We start from the raw sequence: 21,823 nt of genomic DNA, 5'->3' as shown, positions 1-21,823 counted from the left end.
ATGACAAATTCAAAACTTTGTGACAAATTCAAAACCTGGGAAAGCTAAATTGGAAAGGAATATTTTATCTAGGCTTCATTTCTTGCCTTTTACTCTGCAGAACTCTCCCATCCCTGGGAGATGAAGGTGCTCTGCCTGGGCAGATGGTGAGCCTCAAAAGACTGTGACAACACAGACCCTCTGGGCCAGAGCAGAGCAACACAGCAAACAAGAAATACACTTTCAAGGTCTCAAAGATGCAAAAAGTGACTTGTTTTGTGGCCAAAGAAAGCATGAAGGCTTCCTCGAGTATTTCAGGCACTGGAGCTTCAAGCCTTAGAAGGCAACATTTTTATCCCAAAATAAAGACCTCCAAAGTGCTACTTCCAGGAATAACTTCACAGTGTTGGCAAGGACCATTATTTCCAAGGGAATGTTATGAAAATGGCTCTTCTGCACCAGCAGCTGCTTCAGCCCTCAGAGCTGCCAGAGCAAGGCTCTAACCTTGTGTGCCTTCATCATCCCATGAGACACGATGGAACCATTAATCTTCAGCTCCTTACCTTGGTCTTGTTTCTCTTGGTCATCCTGCTGTTTATGGACTGTCACTTTGTTCATATAAATATACTCCTCATCACCACCTGCAAACAAAGGGAAAAGTGAACTCTTTACCCACACGCTGCTTGCACGCTGCTAAGTTTTTCCACAAAGGCAGATGAAAAAAGTGTCTCTGCTGAGCACATTTGGAGAGAGCACGTTGGTTGAGGCAACGTGCAGGGAAAAAACCCCAAGCAATAATAAAAAGCAGAAAAATTAAGTGCTTTATGGTCAGGAAATTCCGTAAGTTAAAATTTCTACTTAAACATTAACTTGGCCAAAGAGTACATCCTGTGTATCTTACAAAGTGGATTAAATAAACTTAAGGTTTAATAAGGAAAACAGAAAGGATCAGGAATCTTGGGAATCCTTTGCTTGTAAAGCTGGACACATAAGTATAGTAATTTTACATAAACAATTAGAGGTCAGTGCAAAAATAAACTCAGTTTCATTTTCTCCTTCTAATTTTCATGTCTCCTCTTCCCACCAGCCACCAGGAAAATGTTTCTTCAAGACCCCATAGCCATTCCCATGACAGCCCACCACCCCATCCTTGGTTTTCCTCATCTGTACCACTGGACTTGGTGTAGACTTTCAGAAGGTCAGAGAGAAAGCTCTTCTTCACCACAGCAGTGCTACTCAAGTTCTCCTTGTCCAGTATCCTCAGAAAATCTTCGAGTTCTGTGAGCAGCTGCTCGAGAGCTACAACAGAAACAGAGACAACTGTTGGCAAAGCATCTGCGTGATGTGTCAGAAGAGAACATCTGTTAATTCCATGCTTTCCAAAATCCTTTGCTTTTTCTGCCCAGGAATAGTTCATATTTAATTTTCCAGCTTGAACCCTGCCTCTAGCTTTGGAAAGAAAGTGGGTCTCAAATCAAAAAATCTTCAACTTCCCTTAGTCTGTTCACACATCAGTGAAATCCCGTGTAAATACCTATTATCTTCCATTAGGACCTCTTGCTCAAGAAAAGACAACCTGAAGAGATTTTGAGCATTGGGGCTGAGATTACACAAAGGCAGCTTGCAAGGTCTTGATACATGCACTTTGAGTCCTGGCAAATACCATTCAAACCTCATTTGGTTTGGGACTTACCAAAAATCTTGGGTTTTGTTTCCTCTTTCTAAGCCTCCTCCTTATCTGGGAGATATGGGGCCGTGGAAATCTGGTCTAGTGGGAGGTGCCCTTGCCCATGGTAAGGAAGCTGGAACTAGATGATCTCTAAGGTCCCCTCCAGCACAAACCACTCAACAATTTTATGTTTCATTCTACCATTATTCCTCTGTCTGTATTAATTTGAAAATGTTTACGTGAGTATTCCAAAAAGAAAAGAAAAGAAAACATCACTTCCTCACACACATAAATCACAATTCAGTAATTTCTCAAGACCACAGAGACCTCTGTATCGAGTGAAACTGAAGCCCCCAGACTCAGCAGCATCTCTCAGCACTTCGGGAAGCCCTGCAGTACCCAAGGCATCCCAAACAGCCCCAAAGACACGCCACTCCCCAGCACCAGCCAGGCTAATGGGTTTGTTTTCCTCCCGAGGAGGTGCTGCACACCCTGCCACCAACAAATCACTGCTCTGACAGGGCTCACGCTGAAGCAACAGACTCTTAATTGCTCTGCTTTTGTTCACACCAGAGTTTATCGTGGGCTAATTAGCAGCAGGGGCGGCAGGAGGAAATAACAGAGTATTATGTGGAGAGAGGAAGCGCCGGGTGAGAATGAGAGCGTGTAGGAAAAACGTGCCAAAGCCAGCTGGGACTGCTGCTCCCCTCCGGAGGCTCCCCTGCCACCGCTGCCCATCGCTCCCTGGCGCTGGGGATCTGCAGAGGACATGGGCAGTGAACCTGGGTTTGCCACTGCAAGGCAGGCAGTGACTCCTCAGCATCCCACCAGGAACTCCGGGATAACTGGAGTGGGGCAGCGCTCCTGTGTCCCTTTACTCACAGCATTCCCACACTGGGTGATCCCATGGAACCCTGTGAGCCACAGTTCACACCCACGAACTAGAAAAGTGCTAACTTTTGGATTTTGGATTCATAATACAAAGCATCTGAGCAGGTCTACTTAAAGAGCTGCCACATTTAAGGTCACAAAGGACACTTTTTTAAAGGCAGGATAAAGCCATCACCTTCCTGCTCACCTATCTTCGGCCAGCAGGCGACCTTCCTGGGGTAAATATATGTTAGAAGACTGATAAATCACACTGTAAAGGTTTATGTTGCTAGCCTTTAATTGAAAAAACTTGCTTCTGCTCTCAAACTGAATTCATCTCCACCAGACTGACTGTAAAACAGTCTAATGACTCCAGATCAATCAGTAACAGCTCCATAGGAACCAACCAACTTGTAGTTATTCACACTTTATTCTATACCCTCTACACCAAATTAATTCTCTTCTGGTCTGATTTAGGACCAGTAGGGAATGGAAAACACCTGTATTCATGCTGTGTTAACTCAAATGTCTTTGCTAGCTTCTGTTTTGCCCAGAGAAAACAATAATCACTTCAAGAAACAACAGGTTTGGGGCTTCTTTTTCCATAAGCTGTGAGGAAACACATAGCATTTGCTGATAATAATACTGGGTGCCAATAAGCAATGAATGGTGTCAAACCTACTCACAACTGGCTTCTCTAAAGCTTCAGGGACCCTGCTTCTTCCAAGCTTAAGGAAACCCCTCAGGGTAAATCACAGCCTTGCCATACTCCTCTGCTTCAGTGGCCCACTTCAGAAAATTCAAATTGAGGTCAGGTCCTGCAGGTCAGGCCAGCTGCACAGGACATTCATGTGTCAGGGATGATATCAGAAAAAACAGCACCAAGGACACCTAACCTTAATCTGAAGCTTCAGAAGGAGGTCATCCCCTAACAGCTGCCCACAGGGATGTCACAACAGTGGATTTCCAGGGAAGGGGGCACAATTCCCATTCCCTCCTCCACCCCCAGACTGCAGAAAATGACTTTATTCTTCTCCCAGGCATCCACAGCTAGCACACACACACAGGGCTGAGCGCTTATGAATAGCACAGCCCATACAGTAGGTTACATTTTCCAGCCCACCAAAGCTGAACTCAGGCTTCCAGTGACTCAAAGCAGCTCATTTAGGATGTGATCCTGGGGCCACAGAGGTCAGGGGAAAGACTCTGTCAGACCTCAATGAATCCAGACTTCAGGGACTCAAGAGAGATTAATTTTGCTCTTCTTCTGCAAGAAGCAGTATATAAACCATCTGCTTCTATGCAAGTATCTCTCTGAACTCAGCTGGACATTCCCAATCCAAACCTGATACCTGCAAAAAAACCCTCCAGTGACCATTCATTCTCTCCTATCAGAGGGAGAACAAGCTAACACTTATCAGAGACTGACGAATGTGAGAAGTAAAATGAATTAATACAATGAGGGTCTGTAAGATTCTTTGTGTTAGCCACTATCACAGCAGGTCCCAGCAGGTCAATAGGACTAAAAACAATTGAGAGCCCTTGTACATTAAACCATGTCAGGATTCTGAGTGCTGGAAGTCACTGCTTGATCTCAGCTAAAGACCTGTCATGCTGCGCTGGTGACGTATGGAACACGCTCATGGCAAAACCAGGTTGGTGGCTTTTCAAAGCAGCCTGAAACAAACAGCTCTCCCTCCCATCTGCATGGTTTTGCTCTCCTTGCCTTAGCAGTTTAGAAATGAGAGTGCATAAAGAGATGATTCCTGCTCTGCAGAGCAATAGTTACAGATGCAAGGAATGTATTTGCAAAATCATATCACTGTGAGCAGCAGGACGAGAGATCAGAAGTAGACAGAAGCCTAAGTCATAAGACAGAATTTTTCAGATGCTTTTCTGAAACTTTTTTTCACTGCTATATTGCTCCTCTCAACTCTCATAGCACTTCTTTGCTATGTAATATTAGTAATTAGTAATATTTCTGGCACCACCTCAAACAAAGAGCTTCACAGACCTTACAAAAATTCAGCCTCCTTCACAGAAAACAGGGATTACCTCGAAGATTCACACTGTCAGAAAAATTAAGAGGTTTGGCCAAGGTCACTGTGAATACCTGCACTGAATCCAGTCCCCTCAAACACCAGGATATGACCTACTCCAGTTCCCTACAAAGCATGGCCACAGACCTGGGGTACCATTAGAAATCACAGCACAGCTCATGTCATGTCCTTCTCCATGGCAACAGACATCAGTAACTGGATAAAACCTGTAGGAAACTCTCAACACATGATGCAGAGAGGTATAGGAGCATCACAGTCAATGGGAAACCTGAGTGATTTGCATCTGCAGTGATGATCTTCCCTGAAAGGACGGTACTTTGAAAGATACAAATATATCACATCTTTTCTGATTTAATAAGGACTTTCAGGGTGGGGGTTACAGGCAGAATTACTGTCTCCTTCTTCTTGCATGCACTTAACTGGATGATGAGATATGTTCTCCTTCCTTTTACTCCAAGACAATGCAGCCCATTTTACAGAAACTCCTGGGCTGCCCCTGACCACCCACCACAGGCTCTCTCAGTTTGAAGGCTGCAACTTTGGTCGGAGCAAGAAGCAAAGAGATGCTTTAAACACACTGATCTGTTTCAACAGCAATTCAGTGGCAGCAGGACAGCAGTGAAAAGGGCTTCTTTTGGCAGGAGTCTGTGCCTTTCTTTGCAGACTGAAAGTCTCTTGCATTGCAGCAGTGTCTATCCTAGCTCATGTGAAGCTAGAGCCAAAAATGAAACAGCTTGCAAAGCCCTCATTGAGGAAGCACATTCCTCGCAAAAGAGCTGCCAGTTTTGCCTGACACCAAGGTCACTGAAAGGTAAATGACCACTAAACTAGATTATAAAAGCCATTCCTACCAATAACCACTGATCTCTGTCATAGCGCTACAATAACAACCTAAGTCTACATCTAATTACTTCATGTCTTGGCCTTATGAGGAAATGGGAAGACAGGCTCTGAATGAACTTTCATTGAAGTGTTTCAGTAACCACTGGGCAGGATTGTATTAGACCATTTAATCTAAATTCAATTACTTATTTTATCAAGGTAGAGGGGCCCCAGCCACCCGACAAAGAACCGTAATGAGATACGTACTAAAAGACAAACTCTTTCCTCTGCTGAGATGAGAGGTGAAAGATAAGGAGTATCATTTGCTAACAGGAAACTAAGGCATTGGGAGATTAAGTGATTTGTCCAAGGATATGAGCATATTCAGCAGATCAGGAATATAAACTAGCCTTCCCACATCCCAGCCTGGAGATTCTGTTTCCAACCCCTCATCCATGGATCCTGAAGTGCTGAGAGATATTCCACCCTCCTGCCCAAAGCAGAGTCTGGGTTGGGTACTTTTGGCTTCACCCTTCCTTCCTAGAAGGAGCTGGGCTAACTGCTGACTCCATTCAGGCACCAAGTAAATACCTGCAGTCTGTGCCATGCCAAGCTTCCTGCTTTCAAAAATCTTGGAAACTCCAGAGATAGTAGAACTGGTAACAGCGTTGTGACTCGTGAAAGAGTCAGCCCCTAGGAGCAGAGAGGCTCCTGAGGAGTATCTTGAGGCACTTGCTCATGCCCAGCCTTCCCAGACTGCCTCCACCCTGCACTACATCCCATGGCAGCCTTTCAGCCCCCATTTTCCACTGACCAGCCCTGGCTGGCAGCACTGGGATTCCCCAGGGGCTGCTTTGGCAGAAGGCAGTTCCTTTCTAGCCCTGCTTTCTTTTTTTCATGAATAGGGCAGCTGAGGAGCGTGCAGAGAGGACAGGCAGGCACAGAGGCAGCATTCAGGCTGCTGAATAGCAAGTGCTGTCAGAAGAGCAGGAGGACCCAGCCCAGGCCTCCTTGGCTAATTTGGAGTCTTACAGTAACAGTTGGGCTTTGCAAGAGGGAAAAGTCACCCACGGTTACAGTGAGAGAAGGCCATTCTCCCCAGCTGTGAGGAAAGGCAGATGTGTGGATGGTGACAGCTGTAACAGCTGGACGACCCCTACACCGGGCCACCTTCCAAAACAGCAAAGCAGATCCTTCCTCAGACAAACCAACCCTCCTCACCCTGCCTGCTGCAGGGCTGTGCAGAGGAGCACTGAGGAAAAGGGCACAGCACTGCTTTGGATGCAGGGGATGCAGCTCCTCTGCCCTGCTCCAGATGCTGCTGGCTTTGGCAATGCAATGCAGGGAAGGACAGGTGGTGGCAGATGGTTCATCCAAATACACTGAGAAGCAGCAACATCTCTGCTGGATCCCAGAAAGCTGCTGGGATCTGAAAACATCCCCATCACATTGAAACCCCACCAGCATTCAGCCAGGGTGATGAGCAGAATAAACCAGGTGAGTGCAGACTGAGGCACCCAGACTGAGTGAGGCCAGGTTTATTACCCTGGTTTTGACCATCAGAAACAATGGTTTACTTCTCACACTTGCACCTGTAATGACTGGCCAGCCTTCCATCTTCTTGCTTTTCATGGGAAGAGAATAAAAAGCCCATCCCGCTATTGTCCAGTTGAAAAGGGTTTTTTTTTACCCACAGAAAAATAGTTATGAATATTTAAATTGTAGAAAAAAGAAATCTCCCCACAGCAAAATGAGAAGTGCTGCGTTTATCAAAGGAAAACCCACAAAAATCCCCTCTAAGCTTCTGGCAAACAATGAACTTCTTCATTGGAGAATCACTGCTAGATTAAACAAAACAAAAGGCGAAATTCATAATCCTGAGACAAGCTAAAATCCTTCATAATAAGAAAACTGTCAAACTGGAGAACTCCTGTCAGAGTCTTCCTAATAAGCCAGACAAGTGTCAGACAGTTATGACCACTGTCACAAAGCTGTCTGATTTTTAGACACACTGAGTGCTCACAGGGAAGAAAGAAAGAAAAAAACCCACCCAGACTGTTCTATTAATGTACCTAAAATCCAGCACCGCTTGGATTCACACTCTGGTTGGGAGCACTAGGCTGGTCTTTGTTGCAAAGTATGATTCATGGAAGGACAGAGGCAAACAATGTGTTTGGCTGGCTGTGGGCTGTGAACTGAGCAGATGAACCCAAGCAGCTCTGCGTGGGCTGCTCTGGAAGTTCGAACAACACTCGTATTGAGAAGGGGCAGCTCTAACCCAGGAACTCTGAACTTTAACAAAACGGCAGCAGAAAATGCACACAAAGCTTTTTTCAGTTAGCTGAGCAAACAACAGACTCCTCTTCCCTCCACTGGAAGGTGGGAAACAGCATCCAAGAAAAATTAAGGAAGAAAAAAAAAAAGAAGGAAGAGAAAAGAGAAGCAAAACATGAGAAGTACCTTGTCACAAGGAGATTTTACTGAGCACTCTTGCATTTTAGTGCCATATTGCTCTATTATATCATAGAAAAGTTTGGGTTGGAAAGCACCTTAAAGCCCATCTGGTAAGCAATGGAGGGTGTATGTTTGACACTTCACAGTGAAGTGCTTCTTTGCAAAGGGTCTCAGCCTTCCCATGACAGAGAACTGGTGAGTCACTGGACGTCGCCCACTGCCAAACAAATGTGTTGGATGTCATCCAGGAGAAGCTGGCACCTCTTCCTTTGGAGCAGGCCATCTTAGCAGACTCCCCATCAAACTCACAAGATCCCCACAGCTGTACCAGGCTACAAACTGCAGGTCTGTGCTCAGGTGCTCAGTGATGCTCACAGCCTCAGCAGATGGCAACATATCACAGAAGACCATGGAAAAATGTGCTGGGGACCTGGGGTGGATCAGAGAAGTGCCACATCCTCACTGTGCAGGGCACCAGGTCACATACAAGTTGTATAACACAGTAACTCCTGCTGGGACAGAACCCAGCCAGGAAAACAGAAAGGAAGCAACTAAAGAAACACCACTGCACTAGTCAAGAGGGTAAGTAATGATCAATTCAAATTAAGATGTCAGCTAAAAAAAGTTGGCCCAAGTCAGGCAGGGCAGGATATTAAACACAACACTGTTTTTAAGGTAAATATCCTCAAGAGCAGGGCCTGGTGTGCTCCTTTCCCAGTGGGGAGAAAAACAATCCCAACAGTTTTTACAAAGCAGAAGTCATGTTTGCTGCCAAGCCCCAGAGATGAATCGAATCCAGAGTGACACGACAGAGACACCATTTCCTGTGAAGCTGCCACCACTGATCCCCTTCTGTCCCCACAGTCTTTTCTGCTGCTTTTCCCCCTTACTCCTTCAGTTTCCAGCTAAGATGGGTGGGTTGGTTGGTTTGGCTTTTTTCTGCCTTGTGGAGGGTTGCTCTCCTCTCCGTCACTCTACAGGGCTGACTTCACTGGAGGGGCTGGTGACCATCTGACCTGCAACTTAAAGCACATCTGCTGTTTGCTGCCTAATGCAATGCACAGCTGTACCCAGGAAGGGGCTACTGAGAAGTGTCAGATCAGATGGAACAGCTGCCTTCAAGAAAAAGAAACACACAAAACACTCAACCAAAGGCCACAAACACACAGGACTCTACTGGAACGTTGTGCAAGAAGGCATCTCACACCTGCCTGCTCAGCACAGCCTCACTCTCTGCCTTAATGCAGTCTTTGCTCCATGAATAGGGAAACGTGCTCCCTGGACCTCACCTCGGGTCTTTGCCAAGGCTCCTGGAGCACAGTTTTAGTCAAAATGCTGTGGCAGACTTTGCCTCATCACTCTCCATGGCTGAGTCCAGAGGAAAGCACATTTCCACCCCTGTTGACATTACACAGCAGCAGCAGAATAGAGGAACACAAGCCCCTAATGCCTGCTGAGCCCACAGCCACGGGATCCCCTCTTTCTCATGGAAAAAGGAAGCCTGGGATACCTCATTTCCAAAACAGCAAGTGAGAAAATGCAAAGAGAGATGAACTGTCCCAATGATGGTGAATGGCAGCCCTGGAACAACATCCACAGTTTGTGCCACTTCAATACAAAGAAAGGAGGTTCACTGCCAAATATATTTTGAGATAGATTTCTCTCTCACAGGCAAGACACGAATTAAAGGAAGCTGCCAGATACACATAGGGTTGTGCTGTTTTTTTGAGAGAGGACAAGCACACACACACACACATGCACACACCCTGTTAAGGCCTCATATCAAAGCATTTTCCCACCATTCTCTGTTGATTTAATGGCATCATTTCTCCAACAAACAATAGGAACACAGCAGAAGGGGAAAGCAATTATGTTTGAGAAAGCAAAAGCAAGAGCTCTGGGGTCAGGGAGAAAGACACACAGCCCCGGAGTCCCCAGTCTTTCCTTGCTGTTTCCTCTGCAGAAAAGGTTTTTCAAGCCACATTGCCCACAAGAGCCAGGGCTGGGCCTCTGTGCCTACAGATGAAAAGCAGAATGACCACACCAGGCTATTGCACTAAGGCAGGGGCAGAACAGGTTTTTTAAGTATCCTGAGTGTATCAGGGCAGGCTGGCAGAGCCTACAGCAACATCATTATTGATTGCTAGATTTCTTCCTTAATAATCTTGCTCAATCCCTTGTCCAGACACTGCATGCAGTCCTTACCCATCCTCCTCAAGGTAATCTGGAAGCCTAAACACGAAGAGGAGGATGATGAAGCTGAGTCACTGAGCAGTGTTGATGCAGCAACGTGCAAACCACAGATATTTTCTCTGGAAGTCTGAATCATAAGCAGAGAACAGTGCTAAAATCCCCAATACCAGTGTCCCCCCCAGAAAAAATCCCTCTCCCCCCAAAAATTCCCCCATCTATAGACATCACTAAGGACCAGAGCTCACACTCCTTCCTAACAAGACTCAAAGCAAACCAGTGTTCACTACACTTCAGTTTAGGGTTAAGAAGCATAGAAAGATGAACTTCAGTAACAAAGAGGTCAAATTCTGCCCTGCCATGAGTCACCACTGCTCAGTGAGTACCTCCCAACAGGGATCCAACATCTGCCACCAAAGCAGGCCACAGCTCCCACCCACCACTCTCCCACGTGTGAGGGAAGGCACACCTGCCAGGTGGAGGACATTCCTCACTCTTGTATTCAAGAGATGCCACCTTTATTCCTCTCCCACACCTCCAAAATGATACTTCACTAAGTCAGGGTGGCAGAGCAGCCTCTCAGGAACAGGCAGCTCCCCTGTTTGCTATGGGTTACCAGGGCAGCTGGGCATCACATGAGCTGTTTCAAGACACGTGTGCCCTGTTAGGAAACACCAGTCTTGTCCTAGTGATGCCCAGAGAAAGAGAAGCTCTGCCCTGCTTCATATCCCAAACATCACTTTTATCACTCCACAGGTTTTCAAATGGGATTCAAGTCTTTGGTGCCATTTGTCATCTGTGTTATTAATTCTGCTGCCAAGAAACTCCCAAATACATTTTCTCCATGGAGCTTCTTTGTCCAATACTCATAAAAACAAGTATTGGTGGCCTTGGGAAAACCAAGTGTCACTCCTGGAGAGGATTCTCAGAAGAGAACCTCTTCCAGGCCACCCAATTTATGCAGTGGCTGCACACACATTATTCTTCCAACACAGGCCCATCCACGTGACAGAAATGTGTCCTGCTAAAACACAGGTGGCATCACTTGGAGCTGCACACCACAACTGGCAGGAGGAGACATGTGAGCTTCCCACTTGTCTCCCTACAGACCCAGGCCCCACATGGTGTGATCTGACTCATGGAGCACAGAAGCCACAGACATTTGCCTAGTGAGATCAACAACTCCTGCAGTGACCAAATGGAGGGTTCCTGGTTTGACTCATGGTGACAGCCCTGCCCCACCACACATGGATGCTTTACTGCATGGGGAAGCCTCTTATAAGGTAAGGTAGAGGTAAGCACCCAAAATTCTACCAAGACTGAGCAATAAACCTTGATTCACCATCTGCACCCTGAGCTTGAGCTCATCTCTGAGCAGCAGCAAGTGAGGCTCACAGAGGTGCCCTGGGGGAAGAGGAGGGTCAGGACAAGACCACCCCTGGCACCTCTGCCACCCTCCCCAGAAGAGCCTGGCAGGAGCCCAGGGGGGCTGATGCAATGGAAAACCAGGACAAAGACCTGCATTTCTGGGTTTTTTTCATGTGAATTGGAAAACTTTTCCCTTTCTATCCTGACTGTGAGGCACGGGAAATGAAAGACAGCTCTTAAACCAGCAAAACAATCATTTACAGGATAAAAAAGATTTTCTTACTTTGTCTTGCACTTTGTTTACATGAACGAGAGCCAGTTATCCAGACTGGGAACAATACTCAGAGTTAAACCTCTGAAACCCATTACATAAATATGCCAAAGGTATCACTAATCCTATCACAGATTTAAAAGTTAGATCATTATTTTCATTTGCCATCATTCAGCAGAAAATTTGTGACAAGAAACTGCTGATGAATGCATTCAAGTCTTTCCAACAAATCCAGCTTCCTTGGAGCTTTTCTAAATGCACTTTTGACTCTTTCATCCTCCTCTTAACACACTTCAGAGGCATCCCTGTAGCTGGGCTATAACCTGCCCAGGCTGGCATTTCTCTTTCCTCAGCATTACACGCTGATAAACACTGATGTCCTCATCCTTGGTACCCGAGGCTCCTCTGTGGAGCAGTGGTTTGGGACAGCAGCTCATGCCTGGCTCCCTGCGGTTGGGGCACTCACTCCAAACCACACTGCTGTGCTTTCCATCCAGAAAATGAATGGAATATAGCTCAGCGTTTGCACTAGTGAATTAATAACCTTTAATGAGAGTAATAACTTGAAGGAACTCTCTGTTTACTCAGTGCTAAGTGCAGCCTGGCCAGTCCACCACTCTGCCTGCAGTGCTGGAAGCAATTCAGGACACGAGGAGCATTCTGCATGCAGGAACTGCCCTCGAGACAGTTTTCTAGTACTCACAGGCAAAAAAAGATGCAGATCCTCACTAGTGCCAGCTGGTAAGGCACAGCCAGCCCAGCGGCCTTCCTGCTTTGCAAAGAAAACTGCTGGGCCACTCAACCTGAGGGCCCAGAGAAAAAGAGGAGCAGTACATCTTGGACATGGCTCAAGTGAGATCACAGGCTGCCACTGCAAACCTCTACTCAACCTTCTGTCTTTCCTTTCACCAATTCTGAGCTTAAGCCTCAGCCCCAAAGGCAAAGCCACAGGGCCTTTCAATCTTCTTGGGTTAAGAAAAACACAAGGATTATTTCCACTGTGGTTTGTTGCAATTTCCTTTGCTTTATTGCTATCTGTTTGCCCATCCTTTCTAAGAAAGAAACAGGCAGGTGAAGGAATGACAAATGACTGGGAAAACACTCCTCGTTTCTAGGACTAGGCATATTTTCTTGCAGAAAACAGTGAAAACAATAAAAAGTGTGGGTGTTTGTAAGATAAAGTACCAATACTACTGATTTAACTTGTTTGTTTCAGGAAAAGAGTCAACAAATAGAGCAGGCAGGAGGAGGCTAGATCCTTGGGGCAGTTGTCCTCTCATCCTTTCTTCCAAGGTGGTGGATCCTTAACCAAAGGGATATCAATTCATCTTCTCCGCAGGCTGCTTCACCTACTTATGTTGCTACAGAGGGTAAAAAGACCCAGCTCTCCCACTCAGAGTCCCACCTCAAAGAGCAATTGGGATGTAACTACCACATCCTTCATCACTTACCTTTGGTTACAAAGAAAAACAGACAATCTTTCGTTTCTCCCAAAAAAAGGTTTCTTTCAGGCACTCACCCTAGAACAGCACTTTCTCTCACACTGACACCAGGAGGAGTTTGTTACCACCTCACATTCACCTGTGTGAAAGACTACCCAAAGGGGGAAAGCGCTTGGCCTGGCAGCCAGGTGGAAAGGGCAGGGAGCAGTGATTAGCTCCATCTCAGCCTTCAGCAGGGACATCTGTCACAGCCACCTGGCTAAGCTGCTAAACAGGTCATACACTGCACAAACTGCAGGCAAAAACACACAGGCACAAGAACTGCCAAACTCTCAAAGGCTGTTCAGGCCATCACCCTCCTTCATCATGGCATTTAAGAAATGTACACTCTAAATTTCCTCTCCATTTGGAGTAACATCTGTCTGAAATTTCCATGTGGGACATGCCAACTTATGCTGCTACAAATTCCCCATCCTGAGGGGCAAGCAAAGTGCAAGAAACCATTTCAGAGATGCAGAAAACAAACTGGACTTATGGGACCCTCTCAGCAACAAAATAATACATTTCATTTTCCCTACCTGTGATTATCCATCCTTATCCAGAGCTCTTTGGAGGCAGTGCTCCAGCACATGTCACCCACATCCTTTGTGTGTCTGGCTCAGAGTGGCACATCACAGGGGCATTTGAGGCTGAGTGTTGAGTGTTGGTATAAAGCAGCAGAAGTTAAATCCCTGGCACAGGCCAAGAGCCCTCACTGAGGACCAGGGAGCCCACCCCTGGCTAGCTGCAGGCAGATGTAAGAGGGGTTAAAGGCAGTGGAAGGAAAGATCAGGCAAGAAAAACTCCTTTGACAGCTATATCCCTCAATGCCACATGATCCACCTTGCCTTGCCTGGTGTGCTCACACAGTGCAGCACCACGCAGAGACCATGTTCACGTGCTGGAAGCAGCATCTCAGTACAGCACAGTGCTCAGGATCCTTCTCTGCTGCTGTGAATATCTCTGCAAAGAGTGGTTTCCCCAGGGAAGAGGAAAACCTCGGCTAAATGCCCTGGGGAACCCCATTCTAAGCACAGCAAGCAAGAGGCTTACTCACGTGCCCCCTCAGTTCAAGCATGCAAATCATTGCTAGAAAGTTCCTAGTTCTTTGTGTTAACGTAGGTTGATTTTTGGTGCAGAAATTTTAATATTCCTAATCGTTCTCCCCTATTGGACCCTTCCTTTAGACCTTGCCTTAACTCCTCCCCACCCTGGGATGTATAAATATACCCCTGTCTGACCCTAGACCTTGTTTTTTGCCATTTGTTACTGCCTTGTTCCAGTTTTTTCCAAATATAGTGTATGCCTTCTTGTTTATCATTTTTGCATTATTAAAATTCTGTCTCTGGACAATTGGATCAAGGCTGCCTCTCTCTATCAAGTCTCCATCGGGGCAGAGTCCTGAGGAAACTCAAAGGAGTCCGATTCTCTGGGCTCAGAGCCCCAAAAGTTTCAGATCTCCATCAAACTGCACACTCAGCTTGGGCAATGCTAGGCAAGTTTGTCCTCCAAACCTGAAAAAGGCTACTCTGTGTTAAATACTGCAGAGATTTTGCAAAAGTCCACTTTCTTCATTTTCCCTTCATCACAGGCAGCCTTTTAGGCCAAAGCACATGACTCCAGCGATGGGGCTGATAATCTAAGCCTTGGCAAAGATACACACTCAGCACTCTCTGATGCTCAGACTGGCTTCACCAAGATGTATTTTCCCCTTAACACACCTCTCTGCATCCAGACCTCTGCTTGCCACCTCTGCCATCACACTTTGCAGATTTTCTGCCCTATGCCTGCAGGAGCTTGCTCTCCTGGCTGACACAAGGCACACTACCTGTCCCTCATGAGTCAGCAGGCAGCAGCAGGAAAGCCGTTCTTTGTACTTGGAAAAGAATTAAGTGATTTTGAAGCAGTGGAATGTTTTGCACTAGTTAGCTGACCGACAGCAAGAGCGCTTCAGAAGAGGCTGCATTATGAGAAGCAAACTTCAAAAGGAGACGTGACAAGGCCAGAGTGTTTGTGGTGCCTGAGGAAGTAATTAGAATTTAAAAGGGACACAGATTGGACAAGTACACTAGGCTAAGAAAGATGAACTGCTGCCAAAAAAGTTTCAAAGTTTCTTTAGCTTTCCCAGCTCTCTCTAGCCCACATTAGAAATGCAGTTTCATGAATATCTCTGTCTCAAAACATTTTTACAGAAAACCCTTGCAGTTGTTGAAAACATGAGAAAGATGCTACCATCAAAAGCTAGATCCCTCCTGCTCCCATTTCTCTTTTCAGCTTATTAATACCTGTCTTGCTTTCATCATTCCCAAAGAGGAGAGGGTTTCTGCAAACCCCTCAGAGATAAGACATTTCTCAGACAAGGGGTTTTGTGTACAGCACAGTTTATCTTCCTTCATCGCAGGGTTGGAGTTGTTTTTTTTTTTTTAAGCAAAGGCTTCAAAGGCTTGCAGGCTCAGTGAGCACTGATGTCTGCTCTGCTGGTGAGTGAGTGACCTGCCAGGTCAAGAGTACTGCTCCAAATGCAGAAGTGTGATGGTAGCCAAGAGATCAAACTGCACACAGGACTCAGTGGTTTCCAGTCACCTGGATCATTGCTAAATTTCTGCTGCTGTGAGATCTCTGCTGTGGAGGCTTTGAACTGATGATTCAAACAAATGCAAGGCTGCAACAGCAGAGCCACAGCAGAAATGTCAGTTCTAGTTTTCCCCAAAAAGCTGAGGCAGCTCACAACAAACTCAGCATTTAGCCCCTTCCACCAGGAGGTCTCAACGCTTCCAGGAAAGCAAAGGCCAAAGCTAGAGGTCTGCAATAAAATCCCAGGGCAGAAGTGCACCTTTGGAATGAAGCCAAAGTTGGTGTTCCACCAGGGCCATTTCTTCCCAACATCTGTTCTCTCCCTGAAGACATTAATGCCCATTTTCTTGCACTTTTTCCTGCAGTAGAGACTCAACAGTTGATATTCAAACAGTGACAGAGACAACAAAAATGAGTCAACAGCTCTCCAAAGCCAGACAGTGCTCTGTTGACTCACCAGGTGCAGGTGAGATGTGGTGAGTCAGGCTGGAGGAATGAGCTCCAGCAGCAGCACCTGGCACAGCCAGTCCCTCCCTCCTGCCCCATCCCCAGCTCCGTGGGTTACTGCAGTTAAGGATCTCAAACTGCTCATGTGTCAAGTGGACAAGAAAAAAACAAAGATTGCTGGGAGTTTGGCAAGCTTAAACAGGCTTCCAGTAACACTCTGAGGAAGCTCACAGGATGTCATGACACGAAGTATTTACTGAAAATTGTGTAGGCATTCAAATGTTCTTTATGTATTTAGTTCAAGCTGCACTGGATTCCATCTGCCTCAGGCTTGTGGGGGCAACCATAATCTCAAAGGAATAAAAGTTTTCACCCTATGACGTCACTTATCCCCACAGGTCTCTGGGGACTTTCTTTCCCGAGCTCCTGACTCAATTTTGAGGGAAAAAGAACAATCTTTGTACAAATGCAGCTCACAAGAAGGTCTACAAAGGGTGCCACATTTTGGGACACGACAGCAGACTGGCAAAGCTTCTTGCTAAGGAAGTGAAGACACCACTTCAAAATTTGCTTCAGGAGGTGTCAGTGGTACCATGGCCCATACAGAGGCAGCCACGTGGGTGTTTGAGCCAGGAATCAAAGGCAACTGGACACTCAGCTCCCCCTGCTCACCTCTGCACTCAGTGCCAGGATTTGGCTGTCAGCTGAATGGGCTGAGCTGGTCTCCCTGGGCTCTTGGACTTGCACTGGAAGTTGGAAGGTTGTGTTTAGAATAGAAAAGAAACACTCCTTTGAGAACACAGAAATGCTTGGAGGGTACACAAGTATGGCTGTATTGCTGTGCAACCACCACAGATATATCTACTGGAGCTGTACCTTCATCTCATACAGATCTGTGCAGCCCCACTGAAGCTTTTCAGAGCTTGAACTTAAGCCCAGAGAAGAATACTCTTTTATAGGGAAACTCCAGGTTTATTTGTCCAGGCACAAATGGACAGTGCAGAAATTTCCCAGTTCACATTAGATGCAGATGTCCAGCTCTGGGGATTCCAAAACACCAGAGAAAAACCAAGATGAAAGCAAAACAAATGCAAGCTGCTCTTCATTGAAACAGGAAACCGCAAGCCGCTCCATGTTCAATGGGAAGCCCAAACTCTGGGATTCTGTTTGTTTTGAACAATAAACCCCACCAGGCTAGCAGAGCCCTCCTCAAGGGTGGGAGGGACTGAGCACCAAAACCAAGCTCACACTGGCCAGCACCACAGGCAGCTCCTCTGAACACTTAACACCTCTGGAGCCACTCTCTCCCATTTTCTCCCATTTCAGTAATTCCCTATACATACATGTACACGTGCTGCTAGTGTTCCCCAGAGTAGGAGTTCCTGCAAAACACAGGCAGTGACCTCTGAGGCTCAGGCCAGGGGACCTGGGTTTCCTGGGCACTACCATCACCACAGGGGCTGTTTTTGATCAGAAATACCAGTCAGGACTTGAGGAACTTTCAGGAAAAATACTTCTGTGCAGCTTCACTAAGAAAAAATAAAAGAAAAACCCACCACTGTCCTGATGGGTCAGGACACAGAAAAATCTTCTACTTGTTGTGTGAGAGAATACTAGGATCAGACTTCTTCATGCCCAGTAGAGTTCCCCTGGGGGAAATTCATCAGGGCAGCTCCAGCAACTCCATCCCAGAGGGGAGCTACAAAAGCCCTTACAGCTCCTGTTAACTGCACTAGCAGACTGAGTTTATGGCCCTTTTGCATTAGCCCAAAAAGCCCAAAGCAGCTGGGAATTACCAGGGGTAGCCACAAGACTGAAAATCAGTGTTGAAAAACAAACAACACCCAAACCAAGAATCATAAGGCAACCTTGAACTTCTTTCTGGAAATATTTAAGCAGGATGTCTTGCTGAGCTGACACATCTGGTTTCCAGAAGGACTTCAGCTGGGAGCTGTGCTGGACTAAAACTTTTCAGGATGCCACGAGAAGTGGGAAATGAGGAGCCTGGGACAGTGTTGCAGCAAGACCAGGAGTTAGAGAGCTCCAAAGGGACAATTCCCATGGCTATCCCTGCTCAGCAGGGACTTGGACATAACTTCAAGAAAAGTCCTCTAGTCCGTGCATTTACCAAGTACAGTGGGTGGGTGATGTGGAGCCTGTGTCCAACTCATCTATTTCCTCTAATCCATCACTAACAAGCCCATCTTTTGGCGACTGGGAAGGGCAGAGCTGTACAAAGCACTGGTGTGACTGACTTATTGATGGCCCTGGTCCAACTAAAGATGTCAAGCACATGGTTACCTCCATCCCTTCACAGCACATCCTTGAATTCACTCTGAAACAAGTCTGTGGTGGGTTTTGAGCCCATGCTGAGGCTGGGGAAGGGATGTCTCAGCAGCAGGGCAGGCAGGAGCATGCCTGTGCTTAGTCAGTTTAAAACCTCCCAAAGCATCCAGAGAGGAGAGGAGCTCCTGAGATATACACAGTGTTCATTCCTAGCATATTTCATCTTCCAGTACAGGCAGGAAGCGGGATCCATATTTTCAATAGGACAAAAATATCTTTTCATTCCCTAGCTATGCAAAGTGAGGCTTGGGAGCATCAACCAGGTGAAAAAACCAGCTGGTACTTGCCCCACCACAGCCCACCCAGCACATTTCCCATTCCAACAGGCATCCCTCCTGCAAAAAGGGGAGAGCTGGGTCTCTTGCTTTGTATTTTGTCTCTTGCCTGCCTAATAAAAAGATCATAAATCACAGCTGGTTTCCAGGTCTTTGTTACTGTCCGAGCAGCACTAACAAAGGCAAGAAGGCAAACCCAGCTCGTACCACGGGGACCTGGAAACACCCAGCTGTTCCCAAAATAGGAGCAGCTGGAGCAGGGCCGGGCCCCTCCCGGCACTCGGCTCTCCCAGGCAGCGCTGCGAGCAGTGGGTCAGGAGGTGCATTCCTCCGACAAAAATACTATGAGAAAAAACGACCTAGAGGCAGCACAGCCCCCTGCAGAAGCCACTGGAGCTGCACTGGCCCCATGCATCTCTGGGAGGGTATCAGGACTCAGGGACCCCTGGGAACAGGGCTGCTTCTCACGACATCCCTGCAGAGTGCCTGGCACTGCCCGCAGCCCTTATGGGATGATGCTGCAGTGCCAAGAAATTGTGCTGAGATCCTGGTTGCATCAGGAAGAAGGGAGATGTGCAGCAGCACTCATTCAAAAAAAAAAAAAAAAAAAAAACAAACCAAAAACAAATAAAAAAAAACCTACCCACACCAAAAAAAAAAAAAGGTTTTAAACCAGCACAAACCCCAACAGCAATCAGCTTATTGCCATAGGAACAGGTTTAGTGTTATGGCAGCCAGACAACTGGGTCCTGTAGGCTGGTGTCCTTCTGGTAACCTTGGGAAAATCATCGGCTTTTAATTACAAATCTGGGGGAACATCGGATATTAGTGCTTGTACTGCCACGTTACATCTTGGCTCTGGTTAAGGCTTCCCTTGGCTCCCAAGGTGCTGGAAGACAAACATGTATTTTCTTTTCATTTCAAGATAGCTGAAAGTCACGGCCTAAGAAATGATGAGAACTGTATCTGATTAGGGATAAATGAATAAAACATTCTTAAACAAACAAACAGAAATCCCCTGGCCTCAAATCCCCCACGAGGACCCTGAGGAGCCAGAGAAAGGCAGCAGTGGTGGAAACCATTGGGCCAGCAAGCCTGAATCAATACCTGGTGCTCCACAGCAGAGTGGATGTACAGGCAGCAGCTATGAAACAGCCAAGGGGGCACAGGATCTGCATTTTGGGGTCCTGGCACAGGAATTCCCGAATCTGAGCACAGCACAATGTGCAGGTTGATTTTGCCCAGTCACAAGGCATGATGCAGACTGACTGCTTTGAGCTCAGGCAGATTTAGGTCACATCCAGCTGGCCAGCCCTTTTCACCAGCAAGGTTAACAGCAGGGATCCTTTGGCCTGAGCAGCACATCCCACAGTCACACTCTCAGCACGTGAAGGAGCCCTTTCCTTTATTCACTTCCCATTTCCTGCCCATTTGTTTCAGCAGCAAACTCTCTTTTCTCATAGTGTGTGTGTGGGATATATGGACAGGGAAGGAGCAATCCCTCCCCTCTGTACTTCTCCCCTCCACTGCCTCTACTTCTCCATCACATCAGAATCATGAACTGTTTCACCTTGCTCCTTCCAGGAAGGGGGAAGATTTGCAAACACAGCCCTTCTGTTGAAAACCAGCTTTTCCAGAGAAAGCACGGACAGAACTAACAGTACCCGCAAGCAAGGCTGGACACGCAGTTTGCACAGAAAAAAAAAAAAAAAAGAAATCAATCCAACTGTGCAGAGGGAACTGCCTCCCCTGGGTAAATGGCATCCCCAGGCAACTTGGTTCATTAAGAGGGGATCAGCTGCCAGAGCAGGTGGAGGAAAGAGAGACCCAGCACAATAAACCAAACCTCCCTGCTCTGATTTTGTTATTCTGGGAGGAAAGGGGATGGAAGGGAATGTGAGGAGGCTGAAAAACAGCCACTTAACCCTGAGCACAGAACCAGACTGGGCTCAACCTCCCTGTGCCACAGCACAGGCTACTCCACTCTAAAGTGCCCCCAGGAGCAGCCTGGTGCTCGCTCTGGCTTATCCTTATGCAAGTGAGATCAAAGTCACCTTGCTGCAGGCTGTAGCCAAGGCAAGAGCCATCCAGCATGGCCAGAACTGCACAGGCATCCTCCACCTTGGGTGCTGTGGGGAGTGCAAACAGCCAGCTCAACTCAGCTGTGGGCATCACAAACCTTCAAAGCTCTTCCCCTGTGCAAGCCTTTTTCCATGCTCCTGTTTCTGCCCTGAGCTCACGTGTGAGGTTTTGTAAGGGAAAAAAAAGGCAAATTAACCCAGCAGTTTGATGGTTTCCTTGAACCAGCTCCTACTGCTCATCTCACAGCCAAAACCTGGTGATCTGGGTCAATAACCAAACCTGAGGACAGGAATGGGGCGTGGGGGGAACCCACCATCACTGGCCAAGATCTTCCAAGTGCTGGCCCCTCCTGGCAGGCTCTGCAGTGCTCCAGCCTTTCTGATTTATAAATACATTCAGTGCCAGATGACTCAGCCCTGCTTCCCCTCAGGATTTACAGCCAGGACACGGGCACTGGTGCAGGGGAAGGTGCAGGGAGTGGTTTTACACCATGTGAAAACAATGTCATTTGTTTTGCTGGGCACACCCTCCAGCAGGAACGCTCCAGCTGGAGAAGGGAGGCTGAGCATGGACCATCCTGCACCAGCGGCTGTGCAAGGCCCCTTGCAAGGTGCACCCTGCACAAAGGCACAGCAGACACCAGGGATCCTGCCTGGCCAGGCCCTCCAGCAGCTTTCCACCAACACAGCTGTGGGTGTCAAAGACAATGACTCAGCGTACTGTAACTTAAAACAAAACTAATCTCTTTTCAGTTAAAAGAAAGAATCATCCTGAAGATTTGCTTTCCCTCTCCTCCTGAAAAAAAAATAAAAAAAATCAGATTACCAGGCCTTTGGCTAAGAACTGCTTCGCTGGAGGGATGGAAACCTTGAGAGTGTCACACTTAAGGAGTAACAGATGTTCCTTTCCACTAGAAGTCCTTCCCTCCCAGCTGA

General features: G+C 47.0%; 1 protein-coding gene across 4 annotated transcripts in view; it reads right to left on the bottom strand.

The window, feature by feature from the left end:
- Positions 1-21,823, bottom strand: part of AFAP1L2 (actin filament associated protein 1 like 2) — a 64,998-nt gene that overhangs the window by 22,861 nt on the left and 20,314 nt on the right. For 3 of the 4 annotated variants that reach the window (XM_066323553.1, XM_066323550.1, XM_066323551.1), the window contains exons 2-3: positions 1,150-1,278; positions 543-620 (exon numbers count right to left, since the gene is read on the bottom strand). In XM_066323553.1, coding sequence (XP_066179650.1) covers positions 543-620; positions 1,150-1,278 — 207 coding nt within the window. Of the gene's footprint in view, positions 1-542; positions 621-1,149; positions 1,279-13,202; positions 13,259-21,823 lie in introns of those variants that run through there. The other variant, XM_066323552.1, reaches the window with a different exon arrangement.

The sequence above is a fragment of the Sylvia atricapilla genome, chromosome 8 (genome assembly GCF_009819655.1).
Source record: "Sylvia atricapilla isolate bSylAtr1 chromosome 8, bSylAtr1.pri, whole genome shotgun sequence".
NCBI classification, from domain to species: domain Eukaryota; kingdom Metazoa; phylum Chordata; class Aves; order Passeriformes; family Sylviidae; genus Sylvia; species Sylvia atricapilla.
Note: the sequence above shows the minus strand (reverse complement) of the source record. Positions and strands in the feature narration are given on the sequence as shown.